The sequence below is a fragment of the Martes martes genome (assembly GCF_963455335.1).
Source record: "Martes martes genome assembly, chromosome: 8".
NCBI lineage: Eukaryota > Metazoa > Chordata > Mammalia > Carnivora > Mustelidae > Martes > Martes martes.
The window spans coordinates 58,853,720-58,880,349 of record NC_137895.1 but is presented as its reverse complement, the minus strand read 5'-3'; the positions used below and the strand labels follow the sequence as shown (position 1 = coordinate 58,880,349).

The following is a 26,630-nucleotide window of genomic DNA, read 5'->3' as shown; positions in this document are numbered from 1 at the left end:
TATATAGGTGACGGGGATGAAGGAAAGCACTTGTGATGAGCACCAGGTGTCATATGTAAGTGTTGAATCCCTAAATTGTAGACCTGAAATGAATACTACACTGTACACTAACTGGAATTTTTAAAAAATGTTAAAGAATATAATATGGGAACATGGGAAATTCATGAACAAATATCCATTCCAGCATTGTTTATAAGGAAGTTTTTTCTTTTAGATGTGCATTTATAATGAAAAGTTAAAGAACATCTGGCTTATAACTGATCTGAGACAAATGTAACCAACCAAAAATGGAGGAATAGTTAAGTGAATGATATATCTATTAATACAACCATAAAAATTCATGTTCACAAAGACTTCATAATGGATTGTTAAATTACCTACGAAAGGGATAAAAATGCATTATACAGTAGTTGCATATAACTATATAATTTAAATATTTAAAGTCTACTAATAAAAAATAGTCATGGGGGAAAACATCAAAGTAAATTCCGCAAAAACTTTCACTTCATTTCTATTTCTAGATTTTTTCCACGTTGGGTCCAATGTACATACATTGCTGTTAAAATGGAGAAAAAATATGATTTTATTAACGGAGGTGGAGGGAGAAAGAGAACAAACCCAAGGTTTGGGGTGGGGGGAAGTTTGTGTGAAGCTGAAAGATGCAGAAGCCTGCACTCAAGGGCTCAGGTTTGTATAAAGATGATGGCATTCAATATTCCCTGTCAAGTGTCATTCTCAGGCAGAACTGGGAGTTGTCTACGCTCCCTCTAAGCTTAGTATTGAGAGCTAGCAGTATAAAAGAGGTGTTTTCCTATTGCTTTAAATCTACTCAGCAACTGCTGCTGTTCTCCCTGACTCAATGGTCTCCAAACCACAGGTTGCCACTACCTGTGGCCTGTTTGGGGACAAGGATACGCACTACAGCTGAAGGATTCCAACATGCTTAGCATCAGGCCCTGGAAAGGGTCAGGACTACCCAATTTATGATAAGATCCTGCGGCAGTCCTCTGCCAGGGGTCGGTTAAATGCATACCCAGGGGCTGGGGAAAAACTTTCCCTGAATCCGGGGCAAACAACAACACAAAGTATCACTTAGGGTTCTCTGTCAACCACAGAAATCAAACACGGCTACTTCAGTCAAACTAAACTTGTTTGGAAAGTGAGTCCTTTACAGAGGAAAAACTAATCATGTCTCCTGAAGGATAAGAGCCAGGATGGTACTGAATTTTCCATCAGAAGCTCTCGAACCATCCCTTTTCTGAGAGTTGCCATCTGAACGACTTAGCTCCCATGTCCAAACTGGAGTCATTCCATTCCATGATTAAAATTCTTGGGGAGAAAATGTAAGAGGATGGCCTTGGACCATGTATTGATTCCTCTGGCCAGAAGAAAACCCACCAGGATCCCATGGAATAGATCGAAGTTATTCCCTAAAGGGAAGACGTATGTTCGGACTTGCCCTAGATGGTCCCAGTTTATATGTGTTTTTCAGGAATAACTATAAATAGCTTCATTTTCACTCACGGAAGTGTTCGAGTTTAGGTAATAAATTGCATGGTCACTCTACGCAAAGGAAAAAATGGGGCATTGTTACCGAAGACGGGGAGGTAATGCTGAGCAGATGAAAATAGAATGAAACTATTAGAAGGAACTGAAGCAAAGTGTTTGCTCCCAATCTCTCAGGTCAAAAGATAAGAATCAGAGTCAAAAGCCCTTATCAGTCTTTTGCTTCTGACTCCAACATAAAATTAACATTCCTATACTCACTCCCTGTGTGTTGAATTATTATGACTTTAACCCAATAGTTCCATCTCCTTGTCTTCCTATGTCCTTGCAGCTAAATCCCTAAATGTTCAAGTGTTCTCTTTTGCTGCTGCTTTTTTAGCTTAATTGGTGCCCTCCTGCTTTCCAAAATAGAATGCTAACATCCATTCACCCAGCTGGAGGAGGGTCAGGGTGATACCAGATCCAATATTCCCCAAAGCTTGTGTAGGATGGTTGCTGTGTTCCTGCTGCTGACTAATAATAAGGACTCAAAAATCACCTTTTGATTCTGATTTCCTCCGAGAGGCTGTTCTACAAGCATGGGGTCAACTTAAAGGAAAAGGGTTTTTGTTTAATATTTTCTCCTTTCATTAGTGCACTTAAATTACTTTCTTGCAAACTCTGCTTGTTACCTAAATGTACTAGCACTTATGTTACCTAATTAGCTTTCTTATCAGAATTCCAACCAAAAATAACAAGAAATGTAATAATGATAAGGTATCCTGCTCCCTCAAAACAGATTTCCTTTCGCGCTTTATCTCTTGGTGCTGTTCTGGCTTGTTTAATTAAAGTATCAGAAATTATTAGACTCAAATTATTTCTTGATCTAGTGCTCAAATTCTCCTGAAAAACTGCTTCTTTTGCCTCAGTATTTAAACCTTTATCAGTGTGAGGCAGATGAGTTTCCACACGTATGCAACAGGATTCATGTAATACAATATAAGTTTGGAGGAAGAGCCTAATTAGCCTCTAAATAATTAGACAAACAAGTCAGATTTGGCTACACTGGGCTACCGTGAACATTTAAATACTTGTGTCTCCTCTCCCGTGCTCCCCCACGTCAATGTGCAAAAAACCCCATGAAACTTTAGCATGGAGTTGTGAAATTCAAAGCAAAGATCTTATTTATTTTTTCATTAGAAGGGTGGGAGTAAAAAAAAAATCACTAAGTTCAAAACACTGACATAAGTTGCATTCAAGGAGGGTAGTCATGTCTGTTATAGACTTTAAAACTACGGATGAGAAAGTATCTTTACATCACAGCTGCGAGGAAGAGAAAACTCAAAGACATACTGGTTATTTCGCTTCGACATATGCTGTGAAAAAAATTCGGGTTGGAATCTGTTTGCTTCTGGTGGAGATGTGTGAGAGGTTCACTTTCTTTGAAGTCGTCTGCAACATGATCCCCTTTTGCACTGTCAAGCTTGGCTATCCCAATTACCAGGCAGCCATTTTGAACTTGTGTTTTATTGGAACTTCAGTAATTAGCCCTATGTTTGCGGGATGGCTTGCTGATGTCTGTCTAGGAAGAAACAAGCTGGTATATGCTTGCTTATGTCTACATTTTCTAGGTGAGTGTCTTCTTCTGACTGGATTGTTTTGCAACGTAATTGATTTTTGTTAAGATTTTTACTCTTATCCTTATCTTGCTCTGAGTATACAATGTGATAAATGAAGTAAGAATGTTGTCTCAATTTACTTTGCTCTCTGTATTATTGGAGGGATGCTAGTAAATGCATGTGCGTGTGTGTGTGTGTGTGTGTATCCTTTGATACCTATATTGTTGCACTGATTATATTTTATAATAATTATCTCTTTACATATCTGTCTTCTGTACTCTTTCAAACACCCTCCCTTTCCCCCTTCCCACCCCAAGCCCAAATTCGTGACAAATTCTATGTGTAACATGAAGTTCATCTGCTTCACAACTAAGATGAAATGTGCTAAAAAGGTTTTTGAAGTTCATGTAGAATAATTGAAGAATGTTTTCATCAAAAGGTGGTTTTTAATTAGTCATAGAGTAATTAAGATTGAATATGGAGACATGATTTCTATATTATGAACTATGGCTACATGCTAAATAAATGAATGAATTTAAATGCTACACTAAGCTCCTTCACATAGAAAAAAAAACAAATATATCTACAAAACATTGGGAGAGAAGTGCTCCTGAGAAGTGGGGAAAAATCAAGATTGTTTGATAAGGTATAGAAAGTAAGTTAATGAACAGTCTAGAATTTTGGGCTAAAAAGTTCAAGTTATTCTTCTGGACATCAAGGAGTCACTGAAGATATGATGAAACACATCTGGGAAGTGTTTTTCTTCAGTAAACAGGAGAGGCAATCACAGTGAGAGGTTCAATAACAGGAGACCAGGATATCCCAGGAGGATGGTCTAGGAGAAATGTCAATCCAGGAGAGAATATGTGAAAAACCATGAAAAACTTGGCAACTAAACAAGAGAACAAATATGGTAGAGAAACAAAAATTAACTCCAAGTTTCTGAGCTGAGGAACTCAGGAAGTTAGTATGTGGTTCACCGATACTATGAAATGGAGCAAAAATGCAGGTTTGGGGAAGTAGGGGAGGAGATAAATGAGGAAGGGATGGATATCAGGTATTCAATATATCCCCCAGTTTCAGATGATAAATTACCATTCACCATTCATCACTTAGAGTGTGATTCAAACTTATAGCTCTTCACTGTGTCAGTTTTGTTAAGTAAAAACAAAGTCTCTGTACGACAAATATTCACTCAACACTCAACAAATACGCTTCAGTGACTGCTCTGTGGCACGCATTCTCCCAGGACTTGGGAATGCAACAGAAAAGAAAACAGTCTCTTCTCTGTCAAAGATGACTTTCTGGGTGGCTCAGCGGGTTTGGCATCTGCCTTCAGCTCAGGTCATGATCTCAGGGTTCTGGGATTGAGCCCCACATCGGGCGCTCTGCTCAGCAGGGAGCCTGCTCCCCCACTCCTCTGCCCACCTCTCTGCCTACTTGTGATCTCCCTCTCTCTGTCAAATAAGTAAATAAAAGCTTTAAAAAAAATAAATAAAAAATTAAAAAAAATTTTAAAAGGTGACTTTCTGGTATGGGAAAGAGAAAATAAATTAGCAAATGATATTATGTCAGGTGCTCAGGAGTGTTACGATGAAAAATATAGGAGGGTAAGGGGGTGGAGACAGAGCAGATTAGACAGTGACATGGTTGCTGTTCCACATCAGGGAATGTTTTCTGATAAGGAGATGTTTAAGCAAGCGTCTGAATGATTTGTTCTTCCTGACTTGGTAACAGGCCATATCCATGGCACTTGGCAACTTCTTATTTAACATGGCAATTCCTATCAGTCTAAATTCCCATGTAAGCCGTCAGACTAGGACTGAGTCCCAATTTTAGAATTTGACAAATAAAAGACCTAAGTCAACTCCATATCCATTCATTTTCTTACTAAAAACTATTTCCTTGTGTCCCCACTCATGGTTGCCATCAAATTCCAACCAGTCACTGACTATCAGAGTTTCTACCAAAAATGTTTCTTCTGTTTCAAATGCTAATCCTTAGTTCAAAAATGCAGTTTCTTGACCATTACACTGGCCTGCTTACTGGGCTATCGGCAGTCAGAATGACTCCAATCCATATACATTTCTATTTACAACACTAAGAATAAACAAGAATAAATCTATATAGATCTATATAAATCTATAGAATAAATCTATATATCATCTTTATTATCTAAAAAACAAAATCCAGGGGCGCCTGAGTGGCTCAGTGGGTTAAACCTCTGCCTTCGGCTCAGGTCGTGATCCCAGGATTTTGGGATCGAGCCCCAGATCGGGCTCTCTGCTCAGCGGGGAGCCTGCTTCCCTCTCTCTCTCTGCCTGCCTCTCTGCCTACTTGTGATCTCTGTCTGTCAAATGAATAAATAAAAATTTTTAAAAAATTTTAAAAAAAATAAAAAACAAAATCCAATTTAGTACATAAGAATCTTTACAATCTATCCCAAATTTAACTTTCCAAACTTTTCTCTCAGTATATGATCTCAACCCTCTGAACTTTTGCTTGCCTCTAATCCCCTACTTCTCTACTGTTACTTATGCATTTTTTCTATGCCTGAAATTGTCAACCTTCCTTTATCTTCCTACCCCATAGTCAAGACTTGAAAAATCCTGTCCTTCTTTCAAGACCCACATTGCTTAACCACGTTCTAATCATACCTCTATAATTTCACTTACCACATTAAAATCTAATTTCCACCTGGTTATCTGTCCTCTTTGATGGACTTGTTAGCTCCCAGCAGAGGCTATGACACATCCTGGTGTTTTATACAAAGCTACCAAGAATGTGTGCTGAATATGCAGTGCCCAATATAGCACATATCAAAAAGGAGACTTTCTTCCATACATGTCATAGACTTGTATTTTCATTACTTCAATTTTACAACAGATAAAAATAAAGTTTTGATCTAATGAAATCAATACACTATGACATTTCCTCAAAAGATGGAAGGAGTGTGTCTTTCTAATTTACACAAATGGACCACTAAAAGTGCTTTGTCTTTAAGCATATGGTTTCTGCAAGAAATAACTCTCTGCCCATCCCCTTTGGACAACCCTTAGCCTCCCCAGGCCTCACATCATACTTCCAGAGATACAGAGGATTGAATGGCAGAGAGAAAGCAGTTGGTATCATATCTGGCCAAACTTCATAGGAAATGTTTCAAACTCAGTTATATAAAGGGCCTGTTCTCATGGTAAATCTATTTGTTACCACATATTGAGTGCATATATTCTTCAGGTTGTAAAAGCCATGATAAGGGAGATATAAAACATTATACCCTAATTTCTGCCTTTAAGGAACTTGTAGTCCAACTAAGAAAAATAACCACATACAGCCGCCATATAAAAAAATCATACAAAAAATATGAATGCTTAATTAATAAAATGGAGGACAAAATAACAGGGAGAAGCCATTTTTCACTAATCAAATTGACCACACACACAAAAAAAGATGATTTGACCAGTTGATAGGAATTATGAAAAGTAGCAGATTACATCTGGGATACCCTATAACATCTGGATACTCTATAACCTCCCTGAACCTGGGTTTTGTTTTGTTTTTTTTTTTTGGTTTTGTTTTTTTTTTAAAGATTTTATTTATTTGACAGAGATCACAAGTAGGCAGAGAGGCAGGCAGAGAGAGAGAGGAAGGGAAGCAGGCTCCCTGCCAAGCAGAGAGCCCGATGCGGGGCTCGATCCCAGGACCCTGAGATCATGACCTGAGCCGAAGGCAGAGGCTTAACCCACTGAGCCACCCAGGCGCCCCTTGTTTTGTTTTTTTTTAAACTTAGAAGAAAATCTGTCTTCTGATATCACAAAGTTTTTCCAAGATGAAATAATATAATACATAAAAATGTTTTACAGAATTTAAAGAGCTTAACAAAAGTGTGGAATTGAATTATAATTTCTACCAAACAAGGGAAATGTTTAAGTTTACTCCCTGCAAGATGGAAGGGAGAAGAGGATCGACTCCCACCCCTTGTCCCTTCCTGTCTTCCCCCTCCTGCTGTCCAGTACGGAATCACCCACCTCACCTTCTCACCTCTGTGTTCACCAAGATGGCTCTGCTCAGTGGCCTAAGAAGTGAGAGAAATCAAAGGGCATGAATAGGAGAAAGAGAAGTAGAAAAGGCAAAGAGATCTATGTTCTTGTTACCTCTGTGATAATGTTCTCTGTAAAACATTTTCTTTAACAAGAAAGTTAAAAGTTACTGACAAGTCTGAGATCTTTGAGTTTTCTATCACTCTAGTGACTGAGAAAAAATAACCCTTACTAACAGTGGTTTTCTCTGGGGGGTGAGATTACAGGCATCTCTCATTTCTTATATATTTCCCAATTTTGTTAAAACGGACATGATTTGCTTATATACCCTGCAAAAGAAGATAGGTCAAGTCTAAGGGGCGGGGGGACTAGGCCTCTGGATTAATTAAAACACGTAATGAAGAAGTGTTCACATTTAGAAAAATTATCCTGTCTCCAGAATTGCAGTGACTAACAAGTATTTCAAGAAGACAATCACACAATGCTGCTCCTTTCAGAGGAAAAACCTTATTTAAAATGTGGTTTGGTGATTCAGGTGGTCTACGCCATATTCATTCTCCTTTTTTTCTCTATCTACAGGTACTGCTTTGTTATCTGTGGTTGCTTTTCCCTTGGGAGATTTCTATATAGGCACTCACCATATGATTAACCATATACCAAAAAAGGAGCAGAAGAGGCTGTTTTACACAGCGTTGCTGGCCATCAGCCTTGGCACAGGAGGACTGAGAGCCATCGTCTGTCCCCCGGGTGCTTACAGCCTTAAGGAGCATGAATCCCAGAAACAAATGTCTTTTTTTAACTGGTAAGCACCACTGGCTAGGAGTGAAATGAGCCTTACGACATTCCTCTCCCTCCTGGGATTTCTCTTGTTTGCCCTCTGGTCCCATGTTGGTGGCAGTAATTCAGTGTTTGTCATTGACTGGTCTGGGTCAAGTGACAATGTGACAGTGCCTTGGACAATGATTCAGCCAGTAAGTGTGGGAGCCCATGAGTCAGGTACAGACAAACGCAGCTTACCAGCATCTTCTGGAAGCACACTGATACATTTACCTTCCAAATAAACCAGTGTGAAGTGGCTTGTCATACCCAACAGAAGGTGACTTTGGAGCCAAACAGGCCTCAACTCTACTTAACACAAGCTGTCTGACCTTGGTAAAGTTTTAGTTTATAAGTTTTAGTTTAATCATTTTTTTTTAGATTTTATTTATTTATTAAACAGAGAGAGAGAGAGAGAAAGAGAGAGAGTATAAGCAGGAGGAGCGACAGAGGGAGAAGACTCCTCACTCAGCAGGGAGCCGGATGTGGGGCTCGATCCCAGGACCCTGGGATCATGCCCCAAGTTGAAGGCGGACGCTTAACTGAACGAGCACAAAGGTGCCCCCTCAGTTTAATCTTTGTGAAGGCTTATCATAATCCTTCTTCTTGGGTTTTATTAGAGGCAATAATATGTGTCTTGCAGGCAGAAAATCTGGCACATAGGAGGTGATCCCAAATGGTAGCTGTTACTAGCCCTGTCTAGCCTGTAAGAGGAGAATTGGGCAGAGATTATAAATTCACAGGCAGTGCGGAGAGAAGTTAAAAAGGACAGAAAAAGTATTTTACAATTTGTTGAAACATAAACCAGCCTTCTGTCTGGAATCCACTTCACCCTTAACACCTAAAAGAGTTTGTATTCCATGAAAATCAAACCACCTTCCTGGGAATCCGTTTCTCTCCCAGTGAGTTCTTACACCGTTTTATGTAGTTTTAAGGAACCAGTTTTTATTATCAAACACAAATTCAAAAAAAATTTTGATCTTAAGGTAGAATATTTTGTTATTATTCATCAGTGAATGTCAAGTACATCTGAGATACATTCTTTTGTTTCCTCTTCTCTGTGAAAGGAGTTGTCAACATTTTTCTAAATATTCTGTCTTTCCACCAATGTCAGCAATGGAAAAAATCAATGCACGGAGAGAATCAGACAAAACATTTAAAGAAAACTCATATTTAAAGCATTAAATGAAAAAAAAACTTAGCATAAATAATCCCGGTATATTTAGCTATCCAAGGCAGTCAGTTTCCTTCTCTCCTTCTTTCTTTCCCTCTCTCTCTTTCTCTCTCCCTCTTTCTCTTTTTTTCTTTCTCTTCTTTCTTTCTTTCTTTTTTTTCTTCCTTTCTTCCTTTCTTTCTCCTTTTCTTTCTTTCTTCCCCCCCCCAATTATATTAATATTACAAAGCACTCAGGCCTATTTTGGATTCAGTCCAAATGTCAGAAAATAATGCAGTTTTACCAAAGGTGGAAGGGACTCTTTGCTTCCTTATAGCAAATTCTGCCTCCTTGACCTGCCCAAAGGAGAAAGAAAAATCCTTCTTTTTTATTCTATTCGGAGGTTTTAATCCTTAATTAGCAACATCATTTTGATTAAATAAGACTCTGGAGGATTAAGACTGGAGAGCAATCAGTTGTTCTGAAAGATAGCTCTGGAGAATTTATTGTACTATGGTCTTAGTCATTCAGAGTTGTGTTTAATCAAAGTGACATTTCTCAGTGTTGATTACAAAGGAGACATTATATGAATGAAATATTTCCTTTGGGAAAGGGGGGGACTCCCAATGGGTTTGTACTTTAGGCCTTTAAAGGGGGGATGGGGAGTGGAGTGAAAATGAATTTCTGCAGCGCGAGCAGCCAGGCCGAATTTAGGATGAACACATTTCAATGTAGTTTCTTATTATTTCCTAATTTCACTAAAATCTCTAATAAAAAGAGTCATGCAGGGGCGCATGGATGGCTCCATTGGTTGAACATCTGACTTGGTTTTCTGCTCAGGTCATGATCTCAGGGTCAAGAGATCTAGCCCACATCAGCTCTGTGCTCGGTGGTGAATGTGTTGATATCTTCTCTCTCTCTCTCCCCCCCTCTCTTTGAAGCTCCCCACCACACTCTCATGCTTTCTCTCTCTCTCTCCCCTAAAGATAAATAAATAAATTTTTAGAAAGAAAGAAAGAAAAAAGGGAAAGAATCATGCAGAATTTTTAAAACCTAAAGTTAAATCACCTCAAAATGTAGGGTGCCTGGTTGGCTCAGGCCACTAAGCATCCCAGGGTCCTGGGTTCCAGCCCCACACTGGGGTCCCAGCTCAATGGGGAGTCTGCTTCTCCCTCTGCCCCTCGCTCTGCTCATGCTCTCTCTCAAATAAATAAATGAAATCTTAAAAAAAAAAAAAAAACCTAGAAATGTGCATGAGGAATCTAAAGTCAAGGTGTCACTCTTGGATGAACTATCTCGATGGTAAGCTTCTTGAAGGCTGAATCTGGTTGTTTCAGTTTTGGGTTTTTTTTTTTTTTTAAGTTTATAGTACCAAGCTACAGGGCAATTTCTATGGGCAACTGCTTTTTGTAATTTACGGAAAAAAATATTAACTCTATTACTCTACATACTGCAGGGGTGGGTGGCCACATGGACAGAGACCCTACGGGGCAGCCTGAAGGCTGACAGGATCCTGGCTCTGTCACAGAAGTTATCTGCTTTTCGGCCAGTCCCTTAACCTCTCCGGGCACAAGTCCCTCATCCACAAAATGGGACGATGCTGGACAGCGGCTGCATAGCTCATATATAAAGGACCCTAGCACATCATAGGTATTCAAAATAGGGTAACTATTGTTATTAAATGACAAATCAGCTAAAATCATTGTCTAAGTTCTGAGTGAGAGGGAACCCATTGAGAAGGAGGCCATCTTTAAATGGGCAACGCCTTCATTTAAAATCTATTTCTCCATGTCAAAAAAAGCCTCTAGAAAGTACAAACTTGGCTAATATAATGAATTTCCATAGTGTCTTTAAAAACAGCATACCACTTGAATCCGTAACCACTCGAAGGCTGCATCCAGTTCTATTTTCAGCACAGATGTCAGATGTTCCTAGTTACAGGACCTTTAATGAGATGTGTCATTGCATCTCTACCACCTAAAGCTTCCCAGTGATTATGTTAAATAGTATAGACTGGAAGTCTCGAGCACTGAAAGCACCACTTCCGAGTAGAGCTGCCAAGTGTAGGTGAGAAAACCACTCCCAGCCAACATTACCATCTGGTACTGGATCTTCCTCAACTATGTACCTTATTGAAAGAATAAAGCTAAACTCCCTGAAATCAAGAGGCATAATAATCTTCCAACATCCTTGTGCCGTTATCTAGATTAGAACCTGGCTCTTCCAGCACTTTCCAAAATCTAAGGTGTGCAATTAAGAGTCACCATGCTAGAGATCATCTAGGTAAATACACCTGTGCAGAATCTTTTCTGGAAGCAAAAAGAAAGGTGGATAATTAAGTCTGTCTATAACCATAATTTTAAATTCTACTGCAATTAACTTCAAATCTTGCTTCCACATTTCTCTACTTACTTCACCTGGTAATTTGCATCCAATCTGCATATCATAGTCTGTTCCTAACTAGTTACCAGAGTGAATTATACATGATTGAAAAGTCCAAATAGAATATTGGTAGAGTTCTTGAAAAAAAAATCTAGAGACTAACTTAATCTATCCCAGAAATTTTGAATATCTGGTACTCAATTGACTGTATACAATATTTGTCCTACACTAAAATATTCTGATGTTAATACTTGCTTGAACTTAATAACTTTTATCTTAGGGAAAAGCTAGAGGTAAAAACTTACTATCCCACGGAATGTTTTTTCAGAAGCTATTTTAATATTCAGTTGAGTGTTGTTCGAAAGCAGAGATTCTCAATCCTAGATTGACATAAAGGCCACCTGTAGACGCTTAAAAATACTGTTTCCTGGGCCTTGGCATCAAAAATTCCATATATATTGGTATGAGGTGAGATCCAGAGACCAGGATTTATTTATTTTTATTTATTTATTTAGCTGCCTAAGTAGTCAGGTTTAAGAACTACTGCTCTCATGCTGTTGTCTGGTTTTGAGAATCATTTACAGGCTTTATTTTAAAATCTTTCCTAGACCCCACCCACAACTGCCAAGATCAGAATATACTGGAAGCATAGCTGGGGAAGGTTTACCACTTTTATTAAGTGCTTCAGAATTTTGAAAACAATTGCAGAGATATAAGGAAAGGGGATACTAACATGGTCTAGAGATAACTTTGAAAAGAAATGGGGGGTGACTGGGTGGCTTGGTCATTGGGCGTCTACCTTCAGCTCAGGTCATGATCTCTGGGTCCTGGGATCCAGCCCCGTTATCCTCTCCATATGGGAGAAAGCCTGCTTCTCCCTCTCCCACTCCCCCTGCTTGTGGTTCCCTCTCTCGCTATCTCTCTCTCTCTGTCAAATAAATAAATAAACTTAAAAAAGAAAGAAAAAGGATATTTTTAAAAGGATATATTTAAAAAATAAAGAAAAGGAAAGAAATGGAACTGGACATCATTGGAGTGCACATACTGGATATGAGGCGGCTTTGGAAAGTTTTGACAATTCATAGCAATTTTTCATCCCACTTGGAAACCTATTTGATTGAGAAATTCCTTGTGAAGAGAAATGAAATATGAATCTACTTAATTCTTTAATAGTAAAATCATAATTTATAAGGTACATTTCAGCCAACAAAATCAAAGCAGTTCACAGAATAATTGTATTAATTCTCAAAATATCATCTGAGTTGCACACTGAGGAATAGCCTGTAAACAGCTTAAAAGAAAAAATCACTAAACCTTCCAAAATTCTATTTGCATGGGCTCTACCCAAGCTTAACAAATGTTGCCCACCCACTCTAATAACAACAGACAACTCCTTCTTTACTTTTGCCAAAGTTGTAAGCTTTCAGGAAATACACTCAGAATTCCTGCCTAACATATACTTGTGGAAGCCAAAGAATACTGAGGAAAAAAAAGAAAGAAAGGCAAATTTCTTATGTGTCTTACTGCTTTTTTTTTTTTTTTTTTATGCCCTGCTTGGTCGTTTTTCAACTTGGTAGGTACATGACTAGGGACTTATTTTCATCAGTAAACACGCAGTGATCGAAAGACCTTAAATTGAGGAAATAAGAAAATGATATACAGGAATAACTATTATGGTTGCGATGTTGGGGAAAAGAAAAGGAGGGAGGATCAGAGAGAGAAAGAGAATGACAATAAGTTAAAAGAAGCAGAGGCAAGGAGAGCAAGAGAGAAAGAGTGAGACCTGTTCCCAAATTTCTTTTTTTTTTAAATTATTTATTTGACAGACAGAGATCACAAGTAGGCAGAGAGAGGGGAAGGGAAGCAGGCTCCCCGCTGAGCAGAGAGCCCGATGCGGGGCTCGATCCCAGGACCCTGGGATCATGACCTGAGCCGAAGGCAGAGGCTTTAACCCACTGAGCCACCCAGGCGCCCCCCAAATTTCTTAATTAAAAATATACCTTTTCTAGGGGCCCCTGGGTGGCTCAGTGGGTTAAAGCCTCTGCCTTCAGCTCAGGACCTGATCTTAGGGTCCTGGGATCGAGCCCCGCATCAGGCTCTCTGCTCAGCGGGGAGCCTGCTTCCCCCTCTCTCTCTGCCTGCCTCTCTGCCTGCTTGTGATCTCTGTCTGTCAAATAAATACATAAAATCTTTAATATATATATATATATGTGTGTGTGTGTGTGTATGTATATATATATATATATATATATATATATATATATATACCTTTTCTAAATCATGCTGTCTATTCACCAAAACCAACACTCTTCTTTTATTAGATGCCTTTTCTTTATCTGTACTGTTGAAAAAAAATTACGGATAAAAAGCATCTAGAACTGCAAAATTTCCACTTGCTTCTTCTTTCTCAAAATTCATGGCCACCAGAGTATTCTTTGAAGTACTTCTATGGGTCTATGGTTATGCTGAAAGAAGCAACCATTGTCAACCATGACCCACCAGGAAGTCAGCACTCAAGTGTGTCCTTGACTTTTCTGAACAGTTCAACTTTATCCCATTGAAGAACCACAAATCCCCTGGTGAATTATCTGAATATTGTTCAATGCAGAATAAAATATTTTCCCTGAACTCCGTACATTGTCTCCTACTGCTGTGAAGACCCGAGAGCTTGCCTCCCCTCTTGGCATCTTCTCAGGTTAAGAAAAACCAGTTTAAACCATTTTACCTAAAATCACTGAAAATAAATCTGAAGTATGTAAAAATGAGACAGCCTAAGAGATGACAAAGTATTTGAGTGAGTTCAATCGTGATTACTAAATAAGTAAATGTGAAGTTTAAGAGAAAAAAATCTCAAAAGGATTGCTGAGATTTGCAGCAACAAGTTTTCTTTCCCTTATTTGTATTCAATACCATAGAATCACGAAGACCCAAAAAAAAAAAATTAGACTTATATGTACTCCCAGTTATTTGCAGTTCCCCGTCTGTATTTAAAAGTAGACTAAAGAAACATATTTTTACTGCTGCTTTCAATTTTCCTTAATCACTGGTATTTATTTTGCTTTAGTGCTTTGCTCTCTGACTTTCTGTGTGAGAGGTGCTTTATATACTCAATTTGCTAGTGAGCTATGAGATGAAAGGAGTCTTAATGGTGAGTTTGAAGACTGTAGGTTTTTATTTCTTTTATTTTTTTACAGTTGATACATATACAATTTCACCCTTAATTATCTATGGCTTATCCTGTCCATGGATCAATAAAGACATATATAAAACATGCCTGTACTAGGTAATTCTTCCAGAAAATTACACAATCAAATAGGTTGGATGGCATTTGTTAAAATACATTTAGTACTTGGTGTAAAATCTCTTCCTATACGAAGCTATTCAACACTATAATTCCTTTGTTTCTAACTGCCTTTTACAAGATTGAAGTCTTGGAATAATTGTAATTTTCCTTGACCCTCTTTAGAGCGATTTAGTTTACATCACCATGGGGTGTTCTGAGGAGCTACACAATGTCCTCTTGGATTTTCTCAGCAATATTGAACATTTTAAAAAAGTGTTTCCTACAGATGGAAAGAGCTATAACACTGCTTGCAGCTCCAGCTTCTCTCAGTTGCGAGAGCCGCAACTCAGGTGTGCAGCTTGCAGCAGCACGACAGGATGACCCAAGACTGAGCCTAGGAGCTCTATCCAATTGTCCTACAAAACTCTAGATTTGTGTCTCGCCGGCACTGTGACAAGTTTCTGGTGGTGGATTATAGTAAACCAGAGTCCTCAGCATGGCCATGTTGGATGTTTGATTATTTTCCAAGGTCAATTATGGAAAATGTTTTTTATACGTTGTTGTTGGATCACGTGGTTTTTGTGAGATGCCATGTTATTCGTCAATTACTTATTTACTATCCCTATATTGTGGTCCTAGAACCATGTTATGTCCTATGGAGACAAAGAACAAGGTGTTCCTGTCAGGAAGCCTGACAGTTTGTGAGAAGACAAAACTAACAAAAGTGAAATCATTGCAGAACGGATTATCTTAGAAGTTCAGAGAATTTCTATTCAAGAGAATGCTGAATAAAGGAAAAGAGACTTGACATGGAACTTTAGTTAAGTGAGAAAAGATATAGGAATGGGGGTGCCTGGGTGGCTCAGTTCGTTAAGTATCTGCCTTAGGCTAAGGTTATGATCTCAGGATCCTGGAATCAAGCCCCGTGGCAGGCTCCCTGCTCATTGGGAAGTCTCCTCCCTCTTTTTCTGTCCCTCCACCAACTCCTGCACTCTCTCTCTCTTAAATAAATACATAAATAAAATTCTTTTAAAAAAAGTTTTAGAGGTGAAAATGAGCAACCATGTTTATAAGACAGAGAAGGCACACGGCTAGCTGGGCACATGTCTCCTTTCCAAATATACGTCACAAACCTCTCTCCCTCTCTCCCTTGACTTTGCTAACCGCAGTCCAGTTCACTTCTAACTCTCCTCCAGACTACAGCAGCTGTGATTAGTCTTACCAGGCCCTGACCATGCATAATCTACATGCATAGACCTGACATGATAATCCTTTCTTTTTTCCATTTAAAAGCACATCATTTCGGCCCCATGATCAATCTCCTTCAAATGGCTTCCCAATATACTAAGAATAAAAACCAAACTCTTTACCATGGACTTCAAGGCCTTGCATGATCTGAATCACACTTAGTCGCAGATCACGTCTCCAAATGTTCTGTTCCTTGCTCACTATGCTCCAACTTCCTTGCTCATTTTGTTCCTGGAATCAAGATTGAAGAAAAGTGAAGAACATGACAACGTTAGCTGAGCACAGTGCAGCTCCCGTGTGTGTTCTCCATTCAGTCTTTACAAGAAACCTGTCTGGAGGGTATGATCCCTATTTTAAAGATAAAGACCCAGAAATCCAGAAAGCCTAAGACACAGATCGTGTGATTATCAGAGTTTTCACTCAAATTCATGTCTTTTTTTTTTTTTAAGATTTTATTTATTTATGTATTTGAGAAAGAGAGAGAGAGAGTGTGTGTGTGTGAGCACAAGCAGAGGGGAAGGGCAGAGGGAGAGGGAGAAGGAAGCTTACAACTCAGCTGGGAGGCAGATGCAGGGCTGGATCTCAGGACCCCGGATCATGACCTGAGCCAAAGGCAGATGCTTAACCGACCAAGCCACCCAGCTGTCCCAAATTCATGTCTTTTTGAGCACCATTCCAAGAGAAAGAAAAAATATTTATAATTAATAATATATAAAATTTGGCGAGAAGCATGAGTGAAAGGTAATTTCGAATGTTAAAGCTTGTATTAATGAGGAAATGGCGGTATCATGAACTTGATAATAGGAAAGAAGTATAAAAAGGACACATAGGGGCGCCTGGGTGGCTCAGTGGGTTAAAGCCTCTGCCTTCGGCTTGGGTCATGATCTCAGGGTCCTGGGATCAAACCCCGCATCCGGCTCTCTGCTCAGCAGGGAGCCTGCTTCCTCCCCACCCCTCTCTGCCTGCTTGTGATCTCTCTCTGTCTCTGTCAAATAAATAAATAAAATCTTTAAAAAAAAAAAAAAAGGACACATAGTCAAGTTAGCCTCTTCTTAGAGGCTGCACCAGGACAGAGGGCTCCTACTCATGGCTTTGCAACAATGCAGCTGTGAGAATTCAGTTGAAACCGTAAAGGTCTCCAAGGCTAAAATTTCTTCTCTGAAACAGAGATGGAAATTTTTTGTGATCTTGGGTTAGGGAAAGATTTCCTAGATACAACAATAAAAGCACTATCTTTAAGAGGAAAATAATAATAATAATAATAATAGGGTTTCATCAAAGTTAAGAACTTAATGCTCTTCAACAGACACTGCTAAGAAGTGAAAAGACAAGCCACAGACTGAGAGAAAATGTTTACTAATCATACATTTGATGAAAGACTTGCATCCAGAATATATAAAGAACTCTTAAAATTCAATAATAAGGGTGCCTGGGTGGCTCAGTGAGTTAAAGCCTCTGCCTGCGGCTCAGGTCATGATCCCAGGATCCTGGGATTGAGCCCCACATTGGGCTCTCTGCTCAGCAGGGGGCCTGCCTCCCCCTCTCTCTCTGCCTGCCTCTCTGCCTACTTGTGATCTCTATCTGTCAAATAAATAAATAAAATCTTTTTTAAAAAATTCAATAATAAGAAAATAAACAACCTAGTTTTATTTTAAATGGGCAAAAGTTTTGAACAGCATTCTCACCAAAGAAGATATACAGATGGATAAAAGCACATGAAGAGATGCTCAATATCACTAGTCATTAGGGAAATGCAAAATAAAATCACAATGGGATACGAACACACATCTATTAAAATAGCTAAAATTTAAGACTGATCATATACCAAGTATTGGCCAAGATGTGGAGGTATTAAAACTCTCATACGCAGGTTGTAGTTGAGGCAAAATGTTACAATTACTTGAAAACCATTTGGAAATTTCTTAAAATGTTAAACGTTCATCTACTGTATCATCTAGCCCTTCCATTCCTAGGTTTTTTTCAAACCCTAATTATGTTGTTACATGGCAAAAGTGAAGGGATGTTGCAATGTAATTAAAGTCTCTAGGGGCGCTTTGGTGGCTCAGTCAGTTAAGCATCCAAGTCTTGGTTTTGACTCAGGTCATGGTGTCAGGGTTATAGGATTGAAAACCTTGGGCTCCTTGCTCAGCAGGATGTCTGCTTGAGGCTCTCTCTCCCTCTCCCTCTGCCCCTTCCACCACTTGTGCATACTCTCTCTCCCTTTCTCGCTGTAAAATAAATAAAACATTTTTTTTAAAAGTCTCTAATAATTTGATCTTTAAATTAATCAAAGAAGAGATTATCCTAGAATCCTGGATGGGCCTGATCTAACAAGGTTGGGCCTTTAAACCTTAGTGATAATGTTATGTTCTAAAACTTAGGTCTTATTAGTGTTTACCCAACTGAAAAATTTACCAAAACTCATAAAACTATATATTTAAGAAGATATTTTATCATATTTAATTTTACCCTAATAAATCTTTTAAATTAATGTTAAGACCCCTCCTCTGCCATGGGACTCTAACAGCATGGACTTAGACCCAGTGAAAGGTTGGGAGATACAGATTATTTCCCCAAAATTACAAACCAGACTACTGCTATGTGTATGTAGTTGTAATACTATTCACCAGGAAGAGGTACTGAAAGTTTTATTCAAATGACACTCATTTCTTTGGTGTAATGCATGGTCTGGGTATAACCAAAGTATTCCTTAGTTTACCCATACTTTGAAGAGTGGAATAAATAGGAAGATTCAGCTTTTTAACCATGCAGCCTTTTCCAGATTTATTAGGCATGTTTGATTAAGTATTGTTTATGGCTTCTCTAGTGCCACAACACATAGTTGAGCAGTTGCTGTAGAGATGGTATGACCCGCAAAACCTCCAGTATTTACTATGAAGTCCTTTGCAGAAAAAGTTTGTCTTCAGATAACACATTCTTTCCACATGTGTTCTAAAAAGGAATGAAACAAAGATAACAAAACTGATAAGACTCCATAGCTGATATGTGTACACTTATTAAGAAGTCTAATAAACAGGGGCGCCTGGCTGGCTCAGTCAGTTAAGTGTCTGCCTTCAGCTCAGGTCATGATGCTGGAATCGAGCCCCATGTCGAGCTCCCTGCTGGTCGGGGAGTCTACTTCTCCATCTCCCTCTGCTCCTCCTGCTGCTCCTTGTCTCTCCTTGTCTATCCTTCTCTCTCTTTCTCTCTCTCTCTCTCAAATAAATAATATCTTTTTTTTTAAAGAAGTCTAAAATAATACTGACAAATTCTAGTTCAGCTAATAGGCCACCACTTCATAGCTTACATCTATATCAAAGCATTAAAATTAACAATTGTTCTCTGAAGTAACTCAATGGTCTTTTTATTTCTGTCTGTCTGTGTATCACAGGTTTTGCTGGATCATGAACCTGAAAGCAACTGTTGTCTTTCTGGGAATATCTTACATCCAGCACTCAGGGGCTGGGGCCCTGGTTCTACTCATTCCCTTTATGTCTACACTTATGGCTTTGATAACCCTTCATATAATGCACTGTGACTTGATTTATCAGCCAGAAAAATGTAAGTAAATCACACTTCACATTAATTATATGATTTTGATGGTTTTCTTGATCTACTTGATCTTCTTCATCTTTGATCCCCTTTAACTTCTCTTTCAACTCGCAGGATTTGTAGAGCCTGCCAGTTGCTACACTGGAGAGCAGCAAAGTCTATAAGAATATCAACAATCTCTAAGATCTTTTAGGTCTTCCTTGTTCAAATCAGCTTAATAATTGGAAGTTTTAAACAAAAACAAAAGTAGGGAAAAAATCCCGTATGCACTCTCCGCTTCAACTATCATCAATTCCACTCACTCTCTCCCCATCCCACCTGGTGATTTTGAAGCAATAATTAAGTATTATAGCATTTCTAAATGAAATGATTCAGTCAGAGAAAGGCAAATACCCCATGATCACATCCCTCAGATGTGGAATTTAAGAAAGGAAACAGATAACCAAATGGAAAGGTGGAAAAGACAAAAGGAGGGATGAGGACAAACCACAAGAGACTCTTAAAGATAGAGAACAAATTGAGAGTGGATGGAGGGCGGGGATGGGGCGAGCTAGATGGGTGATGGGTTTTAAGACGTGCTCTTATTGGGTTGAGCACCGGGTGTTGTATGTAAGTGATGAATCACTGAATTCTATTCCTGAAACCAATATTGCACTTTATGTTAACTAACTAAAATTTAAATTAAAAAAATAAAAAATAAATATTTAGCAGTTCATTTGTGTGCAAGTGTGTAAATGACATACTTTATAGTAAATGTGCTGCCGAAGCGAGCACTAAATGACATACTTTAAAAAAACCATATTCACGGGGCACCTGGGTGTCTCGGTGGGTTAAGGCCTCTGCCTTCGGCTCAGGTCATTATCCCAGGGTCCTGGGATCGAGCCCCGCATCGGACTCTCTGCTCGACAGGGAGCCTGCTTCCTCCTCTCTCTCTCTGCCTGTCTCTCCCCCTACTTGAGATCTCTGTCTGTCAAATAAATAAAACAAAACAAAACAAAAAAAACCCATATTCACAATGTTATTATTACATACACACACACAATGAAAGAGAGAGTAGCTGTTCACTGTTAAAATCTGTTTCCATTTTTGAAATTTATGTATTTTTGAATTTGTTTTCTTCAAATCAAATCCAAATAGGTCCATACATTCCGAATGGCAGAAATGCCCCTTACATCATCTATATTCCTCTTTCATTTCTGTCTCTTTTCAATTTTTTTTAAAGAAATCTGAACATTCCACAGGGCATTTCTCATAGTCTGGATTTCATGGATTACATCCACATGTTGTCATGCAAGAGTTGTTCCTCTTTCTTAATTCCTTTTAATTGTCTGAAAGACCTACATGCTCGATCAGATTAAGATTTTTTTTAAACAAAATTCCTTCATAGATGGTGTTATGTACTTCAACGAAGAGGAGAGATGTCTGATTGTCTGTTTTTACAGTATCAGCACCCACTGATGATTTCTGCCTAAGTCCATACTCCACTGTGGGTTACAAGGCAGTGATAGTCCATATTTATTCCTCCTTTATTAGCTGAAATAATTCTATAAAGAGAAATCTTTCCTCTGTAAGTATTCAGTTATACAGAGGTACAGTTTATATAAGAAAAAGAAAACAAATGTTTAATTCTTTTACTCTATTTTTAGACTTTCAGTATCTTCCAGAGGTAGACCTGTTGGATGATTTCTTTAGAAAAACTATTATTATTAATTTATGGACTTAAAATTTTTAATAAGTTTCAATCCACTGCAGTTATCAGTGCTCAGATTATTCCATATTTGGGCAGTGAGGTTCTCTTCAAGTTGGTGTCTGAGTCTTTCAGACAAGCCTCCGCTGTCTTTTGTGGCTTCCTTGCTTTCTGGTATGCCAGCATATTCTATGGTCATCATTTCTTTCCCCGAACTCGGAATCATCTCCTTCTCCAAAAACATGGTGTTTCCTTTCCACGGATGTTGGTAATTAGAGACTATAATTTTGGCTATGGGGATGCTCAATGCTACTTAGTCTATCATGGTTCCTAGACTTTTCTGTGGATAAAGCTAGAAAATGTTATTTTTTTTTCTTTCTAGAATAACATACATTTTGGATTATACTAATACTTTAATCAAAACCAGTGCTGAAGGATTTTTCCTTATCCTATCAAACTTAGGTCTTTTTCTCTTATTTCCCAGGCCAAGAATCCCAGTTCTCAATGACAACAATAATCCACACATTTGCTTTATCTCGAAGACTCAGTAGTCTTAGCCTGACACTGGCGCCCCCAGTATGGTTACCGAAAACAGTTTCAAGATTCTTGCATGTTTTTTTTTTTCTTTATCTTATAATCCCTAGGAATGTACACCAAAATTATTATGTCCTAAAGTTACTCATAGTTTCTCTCTGTGTGGTTGTGTCAGTAACTTTGTGCAAAATTAAATGTATTTATTTCATTTTTCTTTATACTTAGACATATTTTAAAAATTTAATTAAGTCTTGGGAATAGTTTCATGTATCTGAAATTCATGTAGAAAACAAAGTCTATTTATATTCCTATATCCTCTCCTATTCCCTTAGGTGTCCATTTACATATTTTAAAGAATTATCTTTCCATTTTTATAATAAGGGAAACTATTAAAAATTTTTATGTGTGTGTATATATGTCTCCATATATGTACTTACTTCCCTCCTTATAAAGCAAGAGCATATTATTCACTCTTCTCACCTGCTTTTCTCATTTAATGTATCCTAGGGATTGCTTCATAATTGTATATAAAAATATGCCCCATTCCTTTTTACAGCTGCTTGGTTCTCCATTATGTAATGAACCAGCTTCATATTGATGTTTATTTTACCAGTCTCATATTGATGCACATTCAGGTTGGTGGGGTTTTTTTTTTTTGCTTTTTTTTTTTTTTGCTTTTGCTATGTTAAGTAGTTTCTAATGAATAGCCTGCTGTAATCCTCTCTTTGTAGGATTGTTAAGTGAAAAAGTAATTATACACACAACTTTGCTATATTTTAGCAAATTTCCTTCCATAGTGGTTATACTGTTGAGTTTCCACCAAAAATGTACGAGAATGCCTGTTTTCTCATAGTCTTTCCAGCAAAGTAATTTTGTCAAACTTTTGGATTTTTGACAACTTGAGGGTGGAAAATGGTATCTTGTGAAAGTTTTTTTTTTTTTGAAGATTTTATTTATTTATTTGACAGACAGAGATCACAAGTAAGCAGAGAAGCAGGCAGAGAGAGAGGAGGGAGCAGGCTCCCTGCCGAGCAGAGAGCCTGATGCGGGGCTCGATCCCAGCACCCCGGGATCATGACCTTAGCCGAAGGCAGAGGCTTAACCCACTGAGCCACCCAGGTGCCCCTCTTGCGAAAGTTTTAATTGACATTTCTCTTGTTATGAGAAAAGTTGAACATCTTTTCATTGCTTAGAACAATTTGTATTTCTTTCCGTGAACTACCTGTTCATACATCTAGTCCATTTTTTTCTGTAGGACTGTGGACTTTTTCTTTTGATTTTTAGAAGATTTCTTTATATTGTAGATGTTAAACTTTTATTTATGATAAAATTTGCAAATATTATTCCCCATTTGTCATATAGCTTTTAACTTTGATTCTTGTGTTTTTCTTCTACACACAAGATTTTTAAGTTTCGTTTTGTTTTTTTTTTTTTGATGAGGGGTTATGTTTATAATGAAATGTATCGGTTGTCTCCCTAATTGCTTCTAGATTTTGAATTATGTTGGGAAAGTTTTCCTTACTCCCAGAATATAAAGATATTCACTCAAATTTTCTTTCAGTACTCATATTCTTCCTTTTTTTTTTTATCTTTACATCTCTGACCCATTGGAAATTATATTAAAATAGGTTTGGGGGCACATGAATGGCTCAGTCGGTTAAGCCTCTAACTCTTGATTTTGGCTCATGTCATGATCTCAAGGTTGTGGGATCAAGTCCCCATCGTGCTCCAAGCGCAGCACGGAGTCTGCTTGAGATTCTCTCTCTCCCTCTCCTTCTGCTCCTCCACCTACTCTCTCTCAAATTAATTAATTAATTAATTAAATCTTTTTTAAAAAAATAAAATAGGTTTTAAGAGTGAACTTAATTTTATCTTTTTTCCATGTAACTGTCAAGTTATCCAAACTCACTTATTTCAAAGTCTGAATTTTCCCCACTAATATGAGATGCCACCTTCATTGCACATAGACACTTGCATTTCTGGAGTTTCTACTCTGTTCCTTGGTCAGTCTATTAATCTGTCTTTTCCAACTCTGACCTTAATTTCTCATATATTTTCTTTTTACTACTACCACTGTTTCTACTACTTCTCTATACAACTACTACCACTAAGAGTGATGTGATGAGCTGTATTTTTACCAGTTGAGGGTCTTCACCAATGTTACCTCATTTTCACCCCCCGGCCTGTGAAGTAGGTAGGAAGGGTACCTTGTATCCTTTTATAGCTCAGGCTCCATAAGCTTTGCTCTGTTTCTCTGGCAACTTCAGCATATCATTTATGATTTTTTTAATTTAAATTAGAGTGAGTTAACATATAGTGCAACATTCTCTTCGGGAGTAGAATCTAGTGCTTCATCACTTACGTACAACACCCAGTGTGGAGTTCATTTTATTATAGCACATTTGGAAGTATGGAAAATTTCACCCATAAGAACATCTGCCTCCATTTCTCAGAGCTCTGTGGTCTGTGGATCACAGCTAAGCAGTACACTTCTTCCTGGCAATCTGTGGAATGGGTTCAATATGCAGAAAGGTATATGAGGGTTGGTCTTTGTCAGCCCCACACAGCAATAAAGAGAAAACTGTAAAGCATAAAATTTCATGGAAAGACAAGTTTAGTCATTTCTGGATGTGTAATTAGCAAATATTTCTGGGGTTTTGTGAATATAAATTCATAATTTATCTATACAAATTATAAATTTGCTTCCCAATTTCCTATTTAAGAATATATTTATCTGAATATAGAAATACAATTCTTCATGTAATACAGACATATATAAGCTACTGTTCACCACCAACCTATTGTAGCCCTTATGTTACATATTTAAATATATGATGAAGTAAACTTTCTTTGGAAATTCATGAGAAAAAATTTTATTAATTGTAATTAAAGGTATAATAGAAAATGTTCCGGAGTCCTTTACTCTACACAATACTCTATAAACTGAATACTTCACAGTTTTCAGTTTTGTTTTGTTTTCTGTTTCCAAGTAATAAGATCACCCAAGTACGATGAAGTAAAATGCTGTCTTCCCTCTAGCAAAGTATATAATCCTTATTTTGGCTTCTTCCTCTCTGATGACTAAATTGGAAATTCCTCAAAGCTGTAATTCAAAGCCATAGGTGACCTTAAAGAAATGATTTTTTATATGCTACCTTTTATTTTAAGGTAACTTTTCAAATGTGGACCATGCATTCCATTATGTTTAGCTGTCAAGCACGGCCTTCATTTGCATTTCTTCCCACTGCTATAATTTTGAGAACTGGCAGGTGACCAAAGAAGAAAAAATGTGCATCTACCATCTAGAGTGCAATGTAGGCTTTTTTTATTATAATTAAGTAGCATAGATATTCATGATTAGATCAAGGTCAGAGGAGCAGAACATCAGAGCCAAGGACTTAAAGGTACAAAGAATAGAAAAATTGCTTTCTAAAGTTTTTTTTTAATAGTAATAGCTACAATATTTAAGTTTTGCAATAAAACATTTAAAATAGCTCATCTGTTTTATTTTAAAATGTACACGCCTGGTGTGTTTGCCATGCACATTTAAACTAGAGCTTGAAGTCTCAGTTGCATTTTCATTCCCTTTTTTTTTTTCAACTTCCCATTTCTGCTCCCGGTGCAGAAAAGCAATTTGAAAATTATAATGACAATGGATTTTTTTTAAAGTGAAGTCTACATGACACCCCAAATTATTTTTACAGAAGGCATGAATTTTCTATTAAGTCTAATGGATTAATCCACAGAGGTGGTGTGATGTTTAGAAGGAGAGGTTTTCAAAAGGGTATCTCTCCTAACATTCAGGGATAACATCCTGGTTTGATGGGGCATCTGCTGCTCTCCTTGGACAGACAGATGACTGTACATTTCCTTTTCTTGCCCTCTTGAGCTAGCTTATGACTCCCTCCCAGGTCAGCTGATCAATTTAGGATTACTACTTCTCCGCCTTCTTTTCCCTCTGACTTAAAACCCATATAGCACACTGTCCACGCCTTCTCAGTCTCCTTGATACTCCTTCTCTTTTCTCCTCTGATAGTCTTCTAACTGATGCAAAGCCCTGGGATTCATTCCCTGGACCTCATCTCTTCACACCCTCTTTCCTCAAGTAACCTGTAATCCCACTTTTAATATCAACTATATACCAAACACTCAAGTTCATATTGACTTCACCTGGAAACATACATATCCAATTTCTAGTCAACATTTTTTTTTATAGTAGAAAACTTGTTTTTCAATTTAAAACATTTCTACACAGTTTACCTCCCCCCTCCCTCTCTCTCTCTCTCTATAATATATATAAACATATATATATAAAATATATATATATTTAATGTTACCTTTCAAAACCTCATTAAAATAAAAATACAAGGACAAAAAGGTGTCAGCTTTCAAAAATGAAAAGCACAGAAAACAGGCTATTAGAAGACAAAAGCTTTTCCTACATTTCTTGGAAACAGGCATGGACATTTTAACTTGGTTATCTAATGGTCCTCTCAAACTTAACCTGACCAGAACTCCTGATTCACCCAACTGCAACCCAGCTCCTTTCTTGTCTTCTTCATCTCAGTGTCTATCACCAACACCCAGTTTTCTATGGAAAAAGTAAGTAGTCATCCTCAAACTTCCCCATTTCTTCAAGCTCCCCCCCATCATAAAATACTGCTGGTTGTGCAAACACACATGCCTACCTGTCCACTTCTTTTCACTGCTATCGCTATGTCCAAGTCACCATTACCTCTTGCCCTCTCTCAGCTCCCCCTCTTGTTTTCCAAACCTATTTATCCACACCACTACCAGACTTCAAGAGTAACTTTTTAAGTTACTCTTACTC

At 37.9% G+C, this 26,630-nt stretch overlaps 1 protein-coding gene across 1 annotated transcript in view; it reads left to right on the top strand.

The window, feature by feature from the left end:
- Positions 1-2,755: 2,755 nt before the first annotated feature.
- The window catches only part of SLC15A5 (solute carrier family 15 member 5), a gene marked incomplete at both ends in the record, with an annotated part of 80,727 nt that continues 56,852 nt past the window's right edge, over positions 2,756-26,630 (top strand). The window contains 3 exons of the mRNA XM_080811030.1: positions 2,756-3,116; positions 7,724-7,946; positions 19,418-19,587. Coding sequence (XP_080667156.1) covers positions 2,756-3,116; positions 7,724-7,946; positions 19,418-19,587 — 754 coding nt within the window. The remainder of the gene's footprint in view (positions 3,117-7,723; positions 7,947-19,417; positions 19,588-26,630) is intronic.